Here is a 17,839-nt window from a genome sequence, read left to right on the forward strand (position 1 = left end):
TTCTTGTGTTGTCATTTGCAGATTTCATTAAACATTTTTGGACTCCAAGAATGTCTATTTAGTGCTCATTCTAGTTCAGATATAGCAATTACCTTCTCTAATGTCTGTTTGACCCTCCTTTTGATTGAAATACACATAAGACCTTCTCAATTGTCTGTGGCAAGAAGATAGATAAACTTTGCTACAGAGCGCTTTCCACCTTGGGTGTAAGTAAATAAAAGAAAATATAGTCTTCCAAATGATTCAAGTTGCACAGACGTCAGCACTCCTTGTCTGCAAATAGTTAAATAGCAAGAATAAAAAAAATCTTAAATGCACATGGTTGAGACGCATTTCATACTGTTGCCAATCACTGGTAGAAAAAGACTCATGCGGTTCCCCTTTCCCTCCCGCGGGATCCTCATTTGTAGATTTAGTCATCGCTCAAAGCTATGTTCTGATTTCCCCGTTCCTGCCTCTAGCTCCTTCTTTGTAGGCACTTGCTGCTTTTAAGATCCTGAGCTTTTAATGTTTGATCTAGCGGAATTTCATCAAACAAGTCGCCCTACAACACCTCTGCCGGAGAACATGGATTTAATGACGTGTGACTCACTTTAACCCGTTTCCTAGCAGGGGCCTCCTGATGATAAACTTTATATATATCCCTGTATCTGTTTCTCTGTTATTTAAAGTGGTTTTAAACCCTCCCTCCTGACTTTTAACTATAGATAAGGCTAAAATAAGGCTTACCTATAGGTAGTGGAAATATCTCCAAAGCATGCGCCGTTTAGGAGATATTTCACTTGTAGTGCGCCGATGATGTAATCGGTGCATGCGCTGTGAAGAAACGGACCTCCGTGCCATTTCTTCCTCAGCTTGTGCCGTTACTGGCGGCTCCTGCGCGCAATTTGCGGGAGTGACATCACAAGGCTCCGTCCAGTCACAGCCAGAGTCCACGGCCCACCAGAAGGAAGTGAAGATGGACGCAGCCTGCACAGGGGACATTGATGGATTTGTTTGCAGGTAAGTGTCACATAATGGGCTAGTATGCAATGCATACTAGCCCATTATGCTTTTAATTTGCAAGCTTTGCAAACCCATCAGGGTGTACTTCCTCTTTTACCCTAATACCCCATGCACACGATCGGAAATTCCACTAGCAAAAGCCCTTTGATCGTGTGTAGGCTTCATCGGACTTTTGCTGGCGGAATTTTGGCCAGCAAAAGATTGAGAGCAGGTTCTCAATTTTTCGGTTGGAAAAAGTTCCGATTGGAAATTCCGATTTTCTGTACCAATTCCGACGCGCAAAATTCCTACGCATGCTCGGAAACGATTCAACGCATGCTCAGAAGCATTGAACTTAATTTTATTGGCACGTCGTAGTGTTGTACGTCACCGCGTTCTTGACGGTCGAAAGTTCAGCAAACTTTTGTGTGACCGTGTGTATGCAAGCCAAGCTTGAGCGGAATTCCATCGGAAAAACCATTCAAGATTTTTCAGACGAAAATTGCGCTCGTGTGTACGCGACATTAGTGAATTGGCCCATTTGTTCTCTATTCATCAAACTGCAGCGTATGTAAAACTAAAAATAAAAGTTTTATATATTGCATTTTACCAATCCTTATGCCGCGTACACACGGGCGGACTGTATGGCGTACTTAGTCCGTCGAAACACATTTCAGCGGACAGTCCGCTCGTGTGTGGGCTGCAGCGGACTTTTTCAGCGTGCAGTCTGGCGTACTAAGTATTTTGGATTCTTCGAAATTCTGTCCGTCGTACTTTGGTTTCAGCGGACAATCCGCTCGTCAGTAGGCTAGTTCGACGGACTAAGAATGGCGCATGCCCAGAAAGGATTTACACGGCGGAAGGGTGCTTTGCTGTGTATTGGACTTCCTATTTCTAGTCCCATCGTACGTGCTGTACACGTCATCGCGCAAGCTGTCGACGGACTGTTTGTGCATCCGTGTGTGGTCAAGTCCGTTCAGTCGAAAGTATGACGGACTGTCCGTTGGATTGTATGACGGACTAAGTACGCCATACAGTCCGCTCGTGTGTACGCGGCATTAGAAGTGATGACTGCATTTGTTTTCTGTTTTTTTTCTCTCTTTATTTTCAACTGGTGATTAAAGCGGGAGTTCGGCCATTTTTTGTTTTTAAAAGTCAGCAGCTACAAATACTGCAGCTGATGACTTTTAAAATAAGGACACTTACCCGCCCAGCGCGCCCGCGATGTCGGCACCCGAAGCTGATCTCTCGATCGGCTCTCGGGTGCTGCCATCGCCATCATCGGTATGGGAATCAGGAAGTGAAGCCCTACTTCGTGAGTCGCGCTGCGCAATACGGATGGTCCCCGCTGTCTCTGTGATCCGTGTGTTTCCCAGCAGACAGCGGTGGACCCACAGGAAGTGGCGTAAATACCCGCAGAATCTGCGGGTATCTATGCCGGAAGTGGGTGCAAATACCCGTACTATACAGGTATCTGCACCCCCCTCCCCCGTGAAAGGTGCCAATTGTGACACCGGAGGGGGGGAGGGTTCCAATGAGTGGAAGTTCCACTTTAGGGTGGAGCTCTGCTTTAAGCCAGTAAAACACTTTGGCAGCGATTTACTAAAACTGGAGCACTCAGAAACTGGTGTAACAGTGCATGGTAGCTTCTAACTTCAGCTTATTCAATTAAAATTCAGCAGCTACAAATACTGTAACTGCTGACTTTAAATATAAGGGCACTTACCTGTCCAGGGAACCCGCGATGTCGGCTCCCCAAGCCGATTCATCAATCAGCTTTGGGTGCAGGTGCCAGCATTATAAGTAAGGGAAACCGGCAGTGAAGCCAGGTTCCTACTGTGCATTCATGAGTCGCACTGTGCTTTCTGAATGGTCCTGCTGTCTTTTGGGACCAGTGTGTGTTCCTGAAGGCCTTGGGGGGAAGGAGGAGGGGCTGAAAATGTCATAGATCACCCCCGATCTTACCTGGAAGTAGGAGCAGGTACCTGTCAAAACCAGGTACTTGCTCCTCCCTTCCCCCAAAAAGTGCCAAATGTGGCAGGGGAGAGTGCAAATCTTTTATCCCCAGTTATCTGCATTCCCCTCTTCACACTGACATCGTCTGAGTAGAGGAGAGCCGATATGTGGCATTCCTCAGTGGGTACCTCTGCACTGATAATCAGTGCAGACCCATCGGTGCTGCACTTTAGTGCCCATCAGTGATGCCTGTCAGTGCCCACCAGTAATGCCCTTCAGTGTCCATCAGTGATGCCTGTCAGTGCCCATCATGCTGCCAATGAAGGGCCCATCAGTGATGCCTGTCAGTGGCCATAAGTGCCTCCTCATCAGTACCGCCTATCAGTGCCCATCAGCTCTGCCTCATCAATGCAGCCTTATCAGTGCACATGAGTGCTGTCTCATCAATGCAGCCTTATCAGTGCACATCAGTGCTGTCTCATCAATGCAGCCTTATCAGTGCACATCAGTGAAGGAGAAAAATTACTTATTTACAAAATTTTATAACAGAAACTAAGAAAAACTTTTTAATTTTTTTTTGGTCTTTTTTCATTTGTTTAGCAAAAAATAAAAAAAAGTGGTGCTTAAATACCAAATACCAAAAGAAAGCTCTATCTTTCTCAAACAAAAGTTTGAAATCTTGTATAAATACAGCATTGCACGACCGCACAATTGTTGTTCAAAGTGCGACAGTGCTAAAAATTGGTCTGGGCAGGAAGGGGGTGAAAGTGCCCTGTGTTGAAGCAGTTAAGCTGGTGTGTCCCTACTCTAAGGCCGCGTACATACGGGCGGACTGTTCGCCCAACTTTGTTCGTCAAACAGTTTGACAAACAGTCCGCTCAAAATTTGCATGAGCGGACTTGACTACACACGATGAACGAACAGTCCGCTGAAACCGTGCGCGATGACGTGAACGGCACGTACGACGGGACTAGAAAAACGACGTCCTATACACTGCAATGCAACCTTCGGCGTGTAAATTCTTTCTGAGCATGCGCGAGACTTAGTTTGACGAACAAGCCTACACACGAGCGGACTGTCCGCTCAAACCAAGTTTCAGCGGACAGTTTTACGGGATTTCCGAAAAACTTTGTTCGTCAGACTGTCCGCTGAAACTGTCCGCTGAAGCCCACACACGAGCGGACTGTCCGCTGAAACACTGTTCAGCGGACAAAGTTGGGCGAACAGTCCGCCCGTGTGTACGCGGCCTTAATGCAGTGCTTGCAAGTTGGCAATAGCCAGCCTGAGCTTTCTTTATGTTATCTGGGTGTGTTGGGTTTCTCCTCAGCCCAAAAGCATTGTTTGCTTCTGCCTCCCACTCTTGAGTGCCCTCCAGTGGATAGACTGAGAATATACATGATTGAGTATTGAGTTATGACTATTTATCTTGCCCTGGCCAATCACTGAAGGGGTTGTGCCATTGATGTGGGTTGGGGAAGAGGATAAATATTTGGAGAGATTTTCCATAAGTGTAGGTTCCCCAAAGGGAAGGGTGGGCGGAGCCAAAAAAGGCCATTTGTTCTCCTAATTTCCCACCTGGACCTAGAGTGACCTAACCTACACTTTATAAATTGAATTAATAAAAATTTTACTTTATAGATTGAATGCTTTATTTCAAATGTATATTATCAACAGTTACAAGTGCTAAAGTAATATGCCAATATTTTAATCTAGGTAAATGTGAAATCTATTGTGGGACAAGAAAGTCGTTTTAACTCCATGAGACAAAAGTAGTCAAAGTTGCCCTTTTTAATAAACATTTGAATGTAATTCGTGAACCTTTAGACATGTAATGGTCATCTTTCTCTGGTTTTTAGATTACTTCTCAGAATATCTGGGTGAATACAAGAATGTCCTCTCAGCTCTGCAGAATCTGAATGGGACTATATTGACAGCTATGGATAAAACGAAAATGGTAAGAGATTTTAAGGCTTCACCAACACCCAAGCACAAAATAAAGGGGAACTCCAGGTGAAAATTTATTGGGGCCTTGTTTTGAATCAACATATTTTGATAGGAGGAAGGCCTTCTGTTGGATAGACCTGCAATGCATGCAACAAACAGTTGGCCCCAGTACACACAGATGTGGACATTGTTAAATATATAGCCCTCTTATCCCACCATGGGCCCAATGCCTTATGGGTTGTTGCCTTTTTCTGGTTCATTCAGAATAAAATGCACACACAGGTAAGCTGCTACCTATTTATTATTACAGTAAATCTAAACGCAAAACATTTTTAGGAGAAAAAAGGCTAAACCTTTTTTTGTCTGTTTGCCCACTTGGGGAGATTTTTCTTAATTTCCTGTCCTAGAGCTATAACAGGAAATGAGAGGAAATCTCTCCAAAGTGAGGAGAAATCCCCTCTTACATTGGTCTCACTGGAACAGGTGTACGTAATGAGAAGACATCCCCTTCTGTTCCTATTTCATGACAAATGTAAAATGCTGGGTTACATTGGTCACAATGACAAATAGAAAGGTTGAATTTCCCCTTGGGACACAGACAATATTAAGAGTCTGATTGCGATTCAAATTTTTCAGCCATCCATTAAAAAACAAAAAGAATTCTGTCTTTGCATATACTATATGGTGTTTTGCCTGGAGTTGTCCTTCAAACCTTTATATACTGTATATACACTTTATTGCCAACAGTATTGGAATGCATGCCTTTACACGCACATGAACTTTAATAGCATCCCCGTCTTAGTCTGTAGGGTTCAATATTGAGTTGGCCCACCCTTTGCAGCTATACCAGCTTCAACTCTTCTGGGAAGGCTGTCCACAAGGTTTAGGAGTGTGTCTATGGGAATGTTTGACCATTCTTCCAGAAGCGCATTTGTGAGGTCGGCACTGATATTGGACAGAAGGCTTGGTTCGCAGTCTCCGCTCTAATTCATCCCAAAGGTGTTAGGTCAGGACTCCTTGCAGGCCAATCCCAACTCGCTCATCCATGTCTTTATAGACCTTACTTTGTGCACTGTTGTGCAGTCATGTTGGAACAGAAAGGGCCATCCCCAAACTGTTCTCACAAAGTTTGAGAGCATGAAATTGTCCAAAATGACACCTTAAGAGTTTCCTTCACTGGAACTAAGGGGCCAAACCCAACCCTTGAAAAACAACACCACACCATAATCCCCCCTCCACCAAATGATTTGGACCAGTGCATGAAGCAAGGTCCATAAAGACATGAATGAGCGAGTTTGGGGTGTAGAAACTTGACTGGCCTGCACCTCAACATGATAGAACACATTTGGGATGAATTGGAACACAGACTTCATCATCCAACATCAGTGCCTGACCTCACAAATGCCCTTCTGGAAGAATGATGAGACATTCCCATAGATACATTCCTAAAACTTCTGGAAAGTCTTCACAGGAGAGTTGAAGCTGTTATAGCTGCAAAGGGTGGGCCAACTCAATATTTAACCCCATGTACTAAGACTGGGATGCCACCATCAAAGTTCGTGTGAGTGTGAAAAAGGCAGGTATCCCAATACTTTTGTAATATAGTGCAGTGTTTCTCAACTCCAGTCCTCAAGGCACACCAACTGGTCATTCTTTCAGGATCTCCCTCAGATGAAATGGCTGTGGTAATTACTAAGGCAGTGAAACTGATCAAATCACCTGTGCAAAATAATGGAAAGCCTGAAAACATGACCTGTTGGTGTGCCTTGAGGACTGGAGTTGAAAAATACTGATATAGTGTGTATGGTATATATATATATATATATATATATATATATAGATAGATAGATACTATACATATATATATATAATGTTACTGTGTGTGTATATGTATAGTATCTATCTATCTATCTATCTATCTATCTATCTATCTATCTATCTATCTATATATATATATATATATATAAAAGAGAGAGAGAATATACAGTATAATTGTAATTGTAGATATAAGTCTGCTAACCCAACGTTGACATATATCAGTACTTATGGTTGCCTTTGATTGCTCACATACAACTTATGTTCACACCTAAACACTATAACCTCACTCTTTAGTAAGTCGCTGAACCAGGACAGGCATTTGTTCAGTGATGCTGGAACTCATGGTTGGCATACCTTTAGCCCTTGTACACACGGTCAGAGATTCCGACAACCAAATCCGTCAGATTTTGTCCGTCAGATTTTGTCCGACGGATCTTGTCCGAAACTGTTGCATACACACGGTCGGACAAAGTTGTCAGAAAATCCGATCTTTCAGAACGTGATGACGTTATTTCGTTACGATGGGACTACTACGTTCAGGCTAGTAGCCAATAGCTTTGATGTAGGAATTTGATCTGAGCATGCGTGGCACTTTGTCCGATCGGAATTCTCTACACATGATCGGAGTATGTCCGACTGGAGCAGTTTGTCGGAAAATATTTCCAGCAAGTTGGAAAATTTGGTCCGACGGATATTCCGACGGAAACAGTCCGATGCAGACCACACACAGTCGGAATATCCGACAAACCGCTCCGATTGGACACATTCCGTCGGAATCTCTGATCGTGTGTACAAGGGCTAAGAGTGAATATCTAATAGATAGTGAAACAAGGACGGCGATGACATCCTTAGTTCCTTCCCTTTAAAAATTGCATCAGAAGCTCCCCAATGCTAATTTGACAGACACCCTTAGTGTAACCCCCTGTGCTCTTATTCTGTTGGACTGTTACCATGGTAACACAGCAGGGACTGGTTTTGGGAGCATTAAGTGTGATAGGCTCAACTTCCATCAGCATATAACAGTGATTGACGTCTTAGCCCTTGTACACACGGTCGGAGATTCTGACGGAATGTGTCCGATCGGACCGTTTTGTCGGATAATCCGACTGTGTGTGGTCTCCATCGGACTGTTTCCGTCGAAGTATCCAACGGACCAAGTTTTCCAACTTGTTGGTAAAATTTTCAGACAAAATGCTCTGATCGGACATAATCCGATCATGTGTAGAGAATTCCGATCGGACAAAGTGCCACGCATGCTCAGATCAAATTCCTACACCAAAGCTATTGGCTACTCGCGTGAACGTAGTCCCGTCGTAACGAAATAACGTCATCACGTCGGATTTTCTGACAACTTTGTCCGACCGTGTGTATACAACAGTTTCGGACAAAATCCGTCGGACAAAATCCATCGGATTTGGTTGTCGGAATCTCCGACCGCGTGTACAAGGGCTTACACTCTTTTTTCTTGTTCATGTCTTGATGATGTTTTAACTGATCTTCTCTTGACAATGTCAAACTACTTTGGTGGAAATGATTTTGCTACCCTCCCACTGCAATGCTCTATGTTGATGTAGATTAGTTATGGCCACACCCCTCTTTGTAAGCATCCTCATGCAGACTTTCACACCAATGTTTGTTGATCAAGGGAATATTTGATTGCCCTCCGGGGGTTTAGAAGGATTTTCTTTTCCCCACTCTAGCACATTGAACCATGCTGTATAGGTTTTTTTTTTCTTTGCCTTCCTCTGGAATGGATCAACTGTGGGTTTGGGGATCTATATATTGAGGTTTTCTATTTATTTAATTTTTTTTATGTTGGTTGAACTAGATGGACTCATGTCTTTTTTCAACCTTACTATGTAACTTGTAGTGTAGAGAAAGTGCGGGGGGGGGGGGCGTGTTTGACTAGGGGCGATAGATTACACAATGCACTGGGTAGAGTGGTCAGACTCTAGTACCCACTGGACTGCCTAGTCATATTTAAAAATTCTGTACAATTGCATAGCTCCCAACTGTCCCTGATTTTGAGGGACAGTCCCTGATTTGGAGCAATGTCCCTCTGTCCCTCATTCCTCCTCATTTGTCCCTCATGTAAAATGCACTTTTTATCTTTCAAAAAGTGTTTCCCAGTGCCAAACCTTTCTTCCAAATTCTAAATTGCCTCATTTGTAAATTTTAAAAGCTGATATAAAGGAATAATAGTGGTTAAAAAAAAGCCCTTGTAGATTTAATGAACCTTTTTTTGGGGGTTAATTCTCCTTTAAGGGGGTGTGGCAGGAGGCGTGTCCCATGCCTACATATGTTTTCTGGTAGGTGTCCCTCATTCCCATCTCTAAGCCCCTGTACACACAGTCGGAGATTTCGACAACCAAATCCGTCGGATTTTGTCCATCGGATTTTGTCCGAAACTGTTGCATACACACGGTCGGACTAAGTTGTTGAAAAATCCGATCGTTAAGAACGTGATGACGTAATTTCGTTACGATGGGACTACATTCAGGCTAGTAGCCAATAGCTTTGATGTAGGAATTTGATCTGAGCATGCGTGGCACTTGGTCCAATCAAAATTCTCTACACATGATCGGAGTATGTCCGATCGGACCAGTTGGTCGGGAAATATTTCCAACAAGTTGGAAAATTGGGTCCGACGGATATTCCGACGGAATCAGTCTGATGCATACAACACACAGTCGGATTATCCGACGACACATTCCGACGGATTCTCCGACCGTGTGTACAAGGGCTTAATGTTGGGAGGTATGCAATTGCTATGGGAGGAAAGTGAGACATGCTGACATAGAGAGGTAGACATACATAGACAGAAACATGAAGATTGTTAGTGTAATGTCTCTCATGCATATCTTTTTCTGTGATATTAGTTGAGTTTTGTCTATAAAAGTTGGGTGATGTTGTGTGATGCCATTGCACACAACAGAATCTCTAATATTCAGCATACATTCTCATCAGGGATGGGCTTTATGTTTGACTCAAACTTACCCTTTAAAGGTCTATGGGAGAAATCAAAAGTGCTAATTTTAAAGGCTTATATGCATGGTATTGTCATAAAAAGTGTTTGGGGACCCGGGTCCTGCCCCAGGGGACATGTATCAATGCAAAAAAAGTTTAAAAAACTCCAGTTTTTTCGGGAGCAGTGATTTTAATTAAGAATTAAGAAAAGTGGGCAAATATTGCAAAGTCTAGATGTGCAAAGTTAGTAGAGACGTATCTCGACAGACTAAAGGTTGTAATTAAAGCAAAAGTTGGTCCAACAAAATACAGACATAAGGGAGTGATCTTTTTCTAACTCAGTAATCTGTTCTTGAATTTTTTTTATATATTTTTTTATGACATGTTGGTGTTATATCCTTCACTTGGATTATAAATTGCAGAGTAAATACAGCTGTATTAAACAAAAAGGTGTTCCAACAAAATACTGACATAAGGGGGGGGTGATCCTTTTTCCAACTGTTTTTTCCATTCTGTTTTTGAATGTTTTCATTTCCTTCTAGCATGTTGGTGTTATATCTTTCACTTGGATGTTATAAGTTGTACTGATAAACACAGCTGGTAAAACAAAAACTGTGCCTGTCTTCATTTCAGGCTGTGATTATTTTATAGGGGGGAGGTGTAATCTTTTCTATACTAACTGTATATATAGGTACTCAGGTGATGCCCAACAACAAGTGAGGCATACGCATTTTAAGGGCAGTATCTCTTCATCAGAGCTCTGATCTGTAAGCAGACATAGAGAGGCCCAGAACAGAACAGACGGTCTCAGCCCACGAGTCCGTCTTCAAGTCTACACCAGGTTGGCTGGGCGGGAGTGTGCTGCTTCTTTGATTTTATACCTGTATCGCTTCAGATGAGCACCTTTGGCAGCCTGCGCCCTGGTGCCTGCTGGAGTTTGGTTTCCCCAGCTTGAGCGCCGTTCATAATTCAGCACCAATGTCACATTGATGAAGGTATCTGTTTTTTTGTTATTTTTGTTCAGCCTGGAGAGAGTTTCTGTGATAAATTAGCACCATCTAGTGGCCAAATTCATTTTTTGTAGTTTTAAATTAATGATAACAATTAGCACCATCTAGTGGCCAAATTCGTTTTTTGCAGTTTTAAATTAATGATAACAATCGACCAGCACAGGAAATAGCCTAATAACATTCATTTTTTTTGAGCTCATTCGCACAAAACAAAGGTATATGAACTTGAAGCTAATTGCTATGCAGATTTTTCCAAGTGTCTATGGCCAGCCTCAGTAGGCATGTATTTTACAAGAAAAATAAGTCTACTTCAAACAAGATGGACATGTTGTGAATTAAAAGGATGAAACTGCAGAACCGTCTGTTCTGTTGAAAAGCAGTAATGGGACAAACCTGTCTGTACAGCAGTGATAAGACAGAATGCATTTGCTAATGAGCACTTATTAGTACATGAGTAAAACAAGCCTTACATAAGCTGTTTTTTATTTTGTATTTATTTTATTTCTCAAGTTGATTCGAATTCTGAGCGATCGCCCAAGCGATTCCTAGAATCCATTCCAAGTCGTTCTGTGCCTCTCTTCGTCTGCTTATATAAGATACTGCTGCTTTGAGCTGTTGGCTGTCGCAGACGAGGCAAGTTTGCAGCATATATGGGTATTGAGCTGTGGAGGGTCCAGGCTCTTCCAAAGGGATATTTAATGAGCCGTGCTGGCCCACCTGCCGTTTCTGTATATTAATGCACCCCATGGTGAGCGTCTGCATAAAAGAACATAAAATATAGGTCACTAGCAGCGTTAAACAAACTGAGCACCATTGTGTCAAGCGATTTACTGCTTTGCTGAAAAAAGTACCCAACTTTGTGCTTGAAGACAAAATGTTTGTCTAAAGGGTAATATCAATATTGCAGCATTTACCTTAAAGCTGAACACGGAAAAGGTGGGCAGGTATGAGAAAAAATGAATTAAAGGGAAAGAAATGAGCAAATAAAAAAAAAAATAGTCTGGTATATACAATTAGAAATAAAAATGATATATCTGCGCTAAGTGATAGATGAATTAAATGATGTGAAAAATGTGTCAATTAATGACCTGCAGCCAAACACTAGAACTCAGATACAGGGCACAAAATAAAAATGCAAAAAAAAAAAGTGCAGCGCTACAATATATACAATTGCAACACAGTAATGCCCCATACACACGGTCGGACATTCCGACGACAAAATCCATCAGATTTTGGACCAAACTTGTCTTTCATACACACGGTCGCTCAAAGTTGTCGGAAAATCTGATCGCTCAGAACACGGTGACGACCAAAACACGTATGACGGGATTATAAAGAGGCCAGTAGCCAATAGCTTCCGTCTCGTAATTTATTCTGAGCATGCGTGGCACTTTGTGCGTCGGAATTGTCTACACACGATCGGAATTTTAAACGATTGGATTTTGTTGTCCGAAAATTTTAGATCCAGATCTCAAACTTTGTGCATCAGAAATTCAGACAGAAAAAGTCAGATGGAGCCAACACACGATCGGAATTTTCCGACAACACAATCCGATTGCACATTTTCCGTCGGAAAGTCCGACCGCGTGTACGGGGCATTATAGAATGTTATTAACAATGACATCTCCTTTTCAATCTGCAGCACTGTCATTTTTTTTGTAAAATGCAATGCAATATGGCTACCTGGAGGTCTGTAGATGGTGTACAGAACCCCCCCCCCCCCATATGTAATTTCCTGCTAGTGTGATTGGCTTACTGATTCTCTCAGAAGTCTGCACTAAGATACAAATCAGATTTTGAGCATCCCCTGCAACAAAAATGTCACTTTTGGTGAGATACTCCCCAAAGGTGAATCACGTCTAAAGGAATGCAGACCCTGCTACTTTCCTCATTAGAGCCCTGCAGGTGCAGCAGCTGATTGACAATTATAAATTCACTCCCATACAGATTCACTTTGCACATGGGCACAGACAGATAGCTATTACTTCAGAATAATAAAAGGTAGGAATCCGCAACACTGTTTGTTAAAATCTCAGCAATGTACATAGATCACCCATGGGAGGAAGGTTTTTCCTCAATGGAAGTGGAGCAGGGCAGCCTAATTGCGTGAAACAACCAGGGGCAGACTGACAACTCATGGGGCCCTCGGGCAATAGGAGATTGTGGGGCCCCCGGGCAATAGGAGAAGATTATGGGGCCCCTGAGCAATAGGAGATTATGGGGCCCCAAGGCAATAGGAGATTATGGGGCCCCCAGGCAATAGGAGATTATGGGGCCCCCAGACAATAGATTATGGGGCCACACAGTATACATACACACATACAGTATACACACACAGACACACAATATACACACACAGTATATACACACACTGAAAAAGGTGGGGCAGCTATAATCTTGGGATTATTTTAAAAACACAGATTTTTACATACTGTCCCTGGTTTTATTGAGGCTGGCAACCCTGATGGGGCCCCTTAGTGGCATGGGGCCCTCGGGAAGTGCCCGAATGGTCAGTCTGTCCCTGGAAACAACGTACCTGTACGTAATTTTGTATATCAGACAGCGGGGGCCTGCATGTCACACGGGATCCGCCGATCATTCCCCAGAGAGGCAGAACGGTGATCTGCCTATGTAAACAAGGCAGATTGTTGTTCTGCCAGGGAAGAACACAGTGATCTTGTGTTCCTGCTAAGCAGGAAAACGGATCTCTGCATTCCCCCAGTTATTCCATCCCCCACACAGTTGGCAAGCACCCCCTAGGGATACACTTAACCCTTTGATTGCCCCCTGGTGTTAACCCCTTCCCTGCCACTGTCATTAGTACAGCAACAGTGCATATTTTTAGCACTGATCACTGTATTAGTGTCACTGGTTCCCAAAAAAGTGTCAAAAGTGTCATTTAGATGTCCAATTTGTGTGCCGCAATGTCGCAGTCCCGCTAGAAATTGCTGATCACTGCCATTACTAGTAAAATAAATAAATAAAAATGCCACGAAAATATCCCGTAGTTTGTAGACGTGATAACTTTTTACCAAAAATATGTAGCAGAATACATATTGGCTTAAATTGATGAAGAAATTAGATTTTTGAAATTTTTTTTTATTGGATATGTTTTATAGCAAGTAAAAAAAAATATTTTTTTAAAAATTGTCACTCTTTTTTGTTTATATCGCAAAAAATAAAAACCGCAGAGGTGATCAAATACCACCAAATTAAAAAAAGGACATCAATTTTATTTGGGTACAGCATCGCATGACCGCACAATTCATTTAAAATAACACCCTGTATCGCAAAAAATGGCCTGGTCATTCCGGGGCTGAAGTAGTTAAAGGCTTAGCTCACCTTTGAGGCCATGTTTTATGTTTCACCCATATTCAGGGTGTAATGTGTAGAGCAGCTATTCTGAAACAGGGTCCTGTGGATTCCAAGGGTTCCTCCAGAGCTTGCTTAGGGTTCCTTGAGCTGTGGCTGATTGACTTCCCATTTGATGGTGCCTACATAGTTCAAGGGGCAATTCACTTGGGAGTCAGTTGTATGATTCCAATGATTGGTTTGTATCTTATCTGTCTGCAAGGATGGCATTCTGACAGTTACTATAAGAAAGGATTTTTTCCATTGGCCACAGTTTTTTTTTTTTTAGCAAGGGTCCCCTGAAAAATATTTCAAGGGTTCCTTGGGGGTAAAAAATTTGAGAAAGGCTGGTGTAGAATAACAGATAGACGAGATCATCATAGTGCTTGTCCAGTCACAGGCTGGTGCAGGCCAAGGACATCCTAGGCTCAGAGGAAGTGGGTTGTTTGTTTAATGGCTGGCATTGTGCTTTAAAACAAGCTCCCAATGATCTCTGTAGCTGCAGGCACTGTGGAGAAATTCATATTTAATCTTCAGAAAAACCTCATGGAGTTTGGCGTAATTGAATCTTTAATATTAGGCTGTATCTGTACTATGAAAATGCAATTCTGGATTCACAGCTGGTCCGGGGGAACATTAGGGATTATTTGCATGGCCCCACCTACTATCCTATAATAAGGATTTTCTTTTGGATTTGTTATAGAAGAGTTATTTTCCATTCTAGCCCCACTGATGCAATGCAGGAAATGTAGATTTCCTGTGCATTTACCACACCGCATAGCAATCGCACTGTGTTCATGTCATCTGCTGTGGGTGTCAATGTAAACCGGTTCCCGACCGGCTCGCATACATATACTGCGGCACAATGGCACCGCTGCGCGAAACCCCATACATATATGGCGTTCCTTTAAGAGCCACCATAGGTTGCGCACACCCGCTGCACAGCGGGGGACCTGATGTGCGTGGCCGGCATTAGCGATCGTGTGCATGGGTGCCAGCACAGGGATTTGTGTGTGTAAACACACAAATCCCTGTGCTGTCAGAGGAGACATGTCGTTTGTTCCTAGTCAGTGGGATCAGCGATATGTCTCCTCTCCTACTCAGTCCTATCCCCATACAGTTAGAACACACTGAGGGAAAACACATTTAACCTCTTGATCACCCCCTAGTGTTAACCCCTTCCCTGCCAGTATCATTTACACAGTAATCTAGTAAAGTAAGCTATTACCTTTTGTACCACCACCCCCTACCTTTAGAATGTAAGCTCTACGAGCAGGGCCCTCCTGTACCTTTTTTATTGTACTATAATTGTGCTGTCCCCCCCCCCCCCCGCCATACATTGTAAAGCGCTGCGTTGGCGCTATATAAATCGTGTATAATAATAATAATGATAATAATAATCAGTGCATTTTAATAGCACTGATCGCTGTATAAGTGTCAGTGGTCCCAAAAATGTGTCAAAAGTGCCCGATCTGTACGCCGCAATGTGGCAATACCGCTAAAAATTAAATCACAGATCACCGCCATTACTAGTGAAAAAAAAAAAAAATAATAAAAATGCCATAAAAATGCCATAAATCTTTCCCATAGTTTGTAGGCGCTATAACTTTTGCGCAAACCAATCAATATACGCTTATTGCGATTTTTATTTTTTTTAACCAAAATTATGTAGAAGAATATATATTGGCCTAAACTGATGAAGAAATGTGTTTCTTAAAAACATTTTGGGGGATATTTATTATAGCAAAATTTTTCAAAATTATCTATTTTTTTGTGTATACCGCAAAAAAGAAAAAACGCAGAGGTGATCAAATAGCACAAAAAGAAAGCTCTATTTGTGGGGGGAAAAAAATGACGCAAATTTAGTCCGGGTACAGCATTGCATGACCGCGTAATTACCAGTTAAAGCGACGCAGTGCCAAATTGTAAAAAGTGCTCTGGTCAGGAAGGGGGTAAAACCTTCCGGGGCTGAAGTGGTTAAGTTAACAACACACCAAAATCAGGTCGCAAAACGCAGTGCGTTTGCCTGAATCATATTCATACCCATGCAATGATTACACCTTTTTTTCGTGCAGACACAGTGCGATTTGAGTCATACAAAATGAATGGGCTCAAACCGCACCTCACAGAATGACATGTGATTTGCACAGAAATATGGTGTGATTCCTGTGCGAATCGCATGTGGTTTCACAGTGTGAACCAGGGCTTAAAGAAGCCCTACAGTACTTCTAAAAAAATGATACACATTTATTATATATCATTTATCCTACCTGTTGCAACATTTTGTACTTTCCCTGCTGGAGTTATTGCTCGTATTTCAGTGCGTTTCCTATCTGATGCTTGTTTATTATTTTTCCATTACAACACAGATGAGTTAAAGGAAAGATCTGATAACAGTTATCTCACGCATAGCATAGATGTCACAGCCGCCTACACAAATATACAGATTGAAAATTCATCTATACAACCTGTGCCATATGGACACATACACAGCTATGTGCAGCAATCTCATATATCCAATATCAATCTTGTCATCCCACCATCCTAAAAGGGCTGCTAGTATTAGTAATATAAAATACACTTTTATATATTTTTTAAAAATTCTGTTTCATCGACCCAAACTTTGTACATTGCCCCTGAGTCAGTACTTTGTTGAACCACCTTTTGCTGCAACTACAGCCGCAAGTCTTTTTGGGGATGTCTCTACCAGCTTTGCACATCTAGAGAGGGACATTTCTGCCCATTCTTCTTTGAAATATATCTCAAGCTCTGTCAGATTGGATGGAGAGCGTCTGCGAACAGCAATTTTCAAGTCTTGCCACAGATTCTCAATTGGATTTATGTCTGGACTGTGACTGGGCCATTCTAACACATGAATTTTGTTTGATCTAAACCATTCCATTGTAGCTCTGGCTGTATATTTAGGGTATTTTTCCTGCTGGAAGGTGAACCTCCGCCCCAGTCTTAAGTGTTTTGCAGACTCTAACAGGTTTTCTTCTAAGATTGCCCTGTATTTGGCTCCATCTATCTTCTCATCAACTCTGACCAGCTTCCCTGTCCCTGCTGAAGAAAATCATCCCCACAACATGATGCTACCACCATCATATTTCATGGTGGGGATGGTGTGTTCAGGGTGATGTGCAGTGTTAGTTTTCCACCACACATAGCGTTTTGCTTTCAGACCAAAACGTTCAATTTATGGTCTCATCTGACCATAGTACCTTCTTCGACTTGTTTGCTGTGTCCCCCACAAGGCTTCTCATAAACTGCAAACTGGAGTTCTTATGGCTTTCTTTCAGCAATGGTTTTCTTCTTGCCACTCTTCCATAAAGGCCAGATTTGTGGAGTGCACAACTAAGCCCTTGTACACACGGTCGGAAATTCCGATGGAAAATGTCTGATCGGACCGTGTTGTCGGATAATCCGACCGTGTGTGGGCTCCATCTAACTTTTTCCGTCGGAATGTCCGACCAACAAAGTTTGAGAGATGGATATAAAATTTTCCGACAACATGATCCGATCTGACTTTGTCCGATCGTTTGTAGAGAATTCCGATCGGACAAAGTGCCACACATGCTCAGATCAAATTAGAAGACCAAAGCAACGCAGTTCCATCGTAATGAACTAACGTCATCACCTTCCGAACGATCTGATTTTCCGACAACTTTGTCCGACTGTGTGTATGCAAAAAATCTGACGGATTTGGTTGTCGGAATGTCCGACCGTGTGTACAAGGGCTAAAAGTTGTCCTATGGACATATTCTCCTGCCTGAGCTGTGGATCTCTGCAGCCCCTCCAGAGTTACCATG

The 17,839-nt window shown here is 42.5% G+C and overlaps 1 protein-coding gene across 1 annotated transcript in view; it reads left to right on the forward strand.

Annotated features, from left to right (window-relative positions):
- The window catches only part of NECAB3 (N-terminal EF-hand calcium binding protein 3), a 145,292-nt gene that overhangs the window by 66,261 nt on the left and 61,192 nt on the right, over window positions 1-17,839 (forward strand). The window contains exon 5 of the mRNA XM_077459163.1: window positions 4,797-4,894. Within this exon, the coding sequence (XP_077315289.1) occupies window positions 4,797-4,894 (98 nt within the window). The remainder of the gene's footprint in view (window positions 1-4,796; window positions 4,895-17,839) is intronic.

This window comes from Lithobates pipiens, unplaced genomic scaffold (genome assembly GCF_037356315.1).
Source record: "Lithobates pipiens isolate NorthernLeopardFrog02 unplaced genomic scaffold, aLitPip1_a1.2 Scaffold_28, whole genome shotgun sequence".
NCBI classification, from domain to species: domain Eukaryota; kingdom Metazoa; phylum Chordata; class Amphibia; order Anura; family Ranidae; genus Lithobates; species Lithobates pipiens.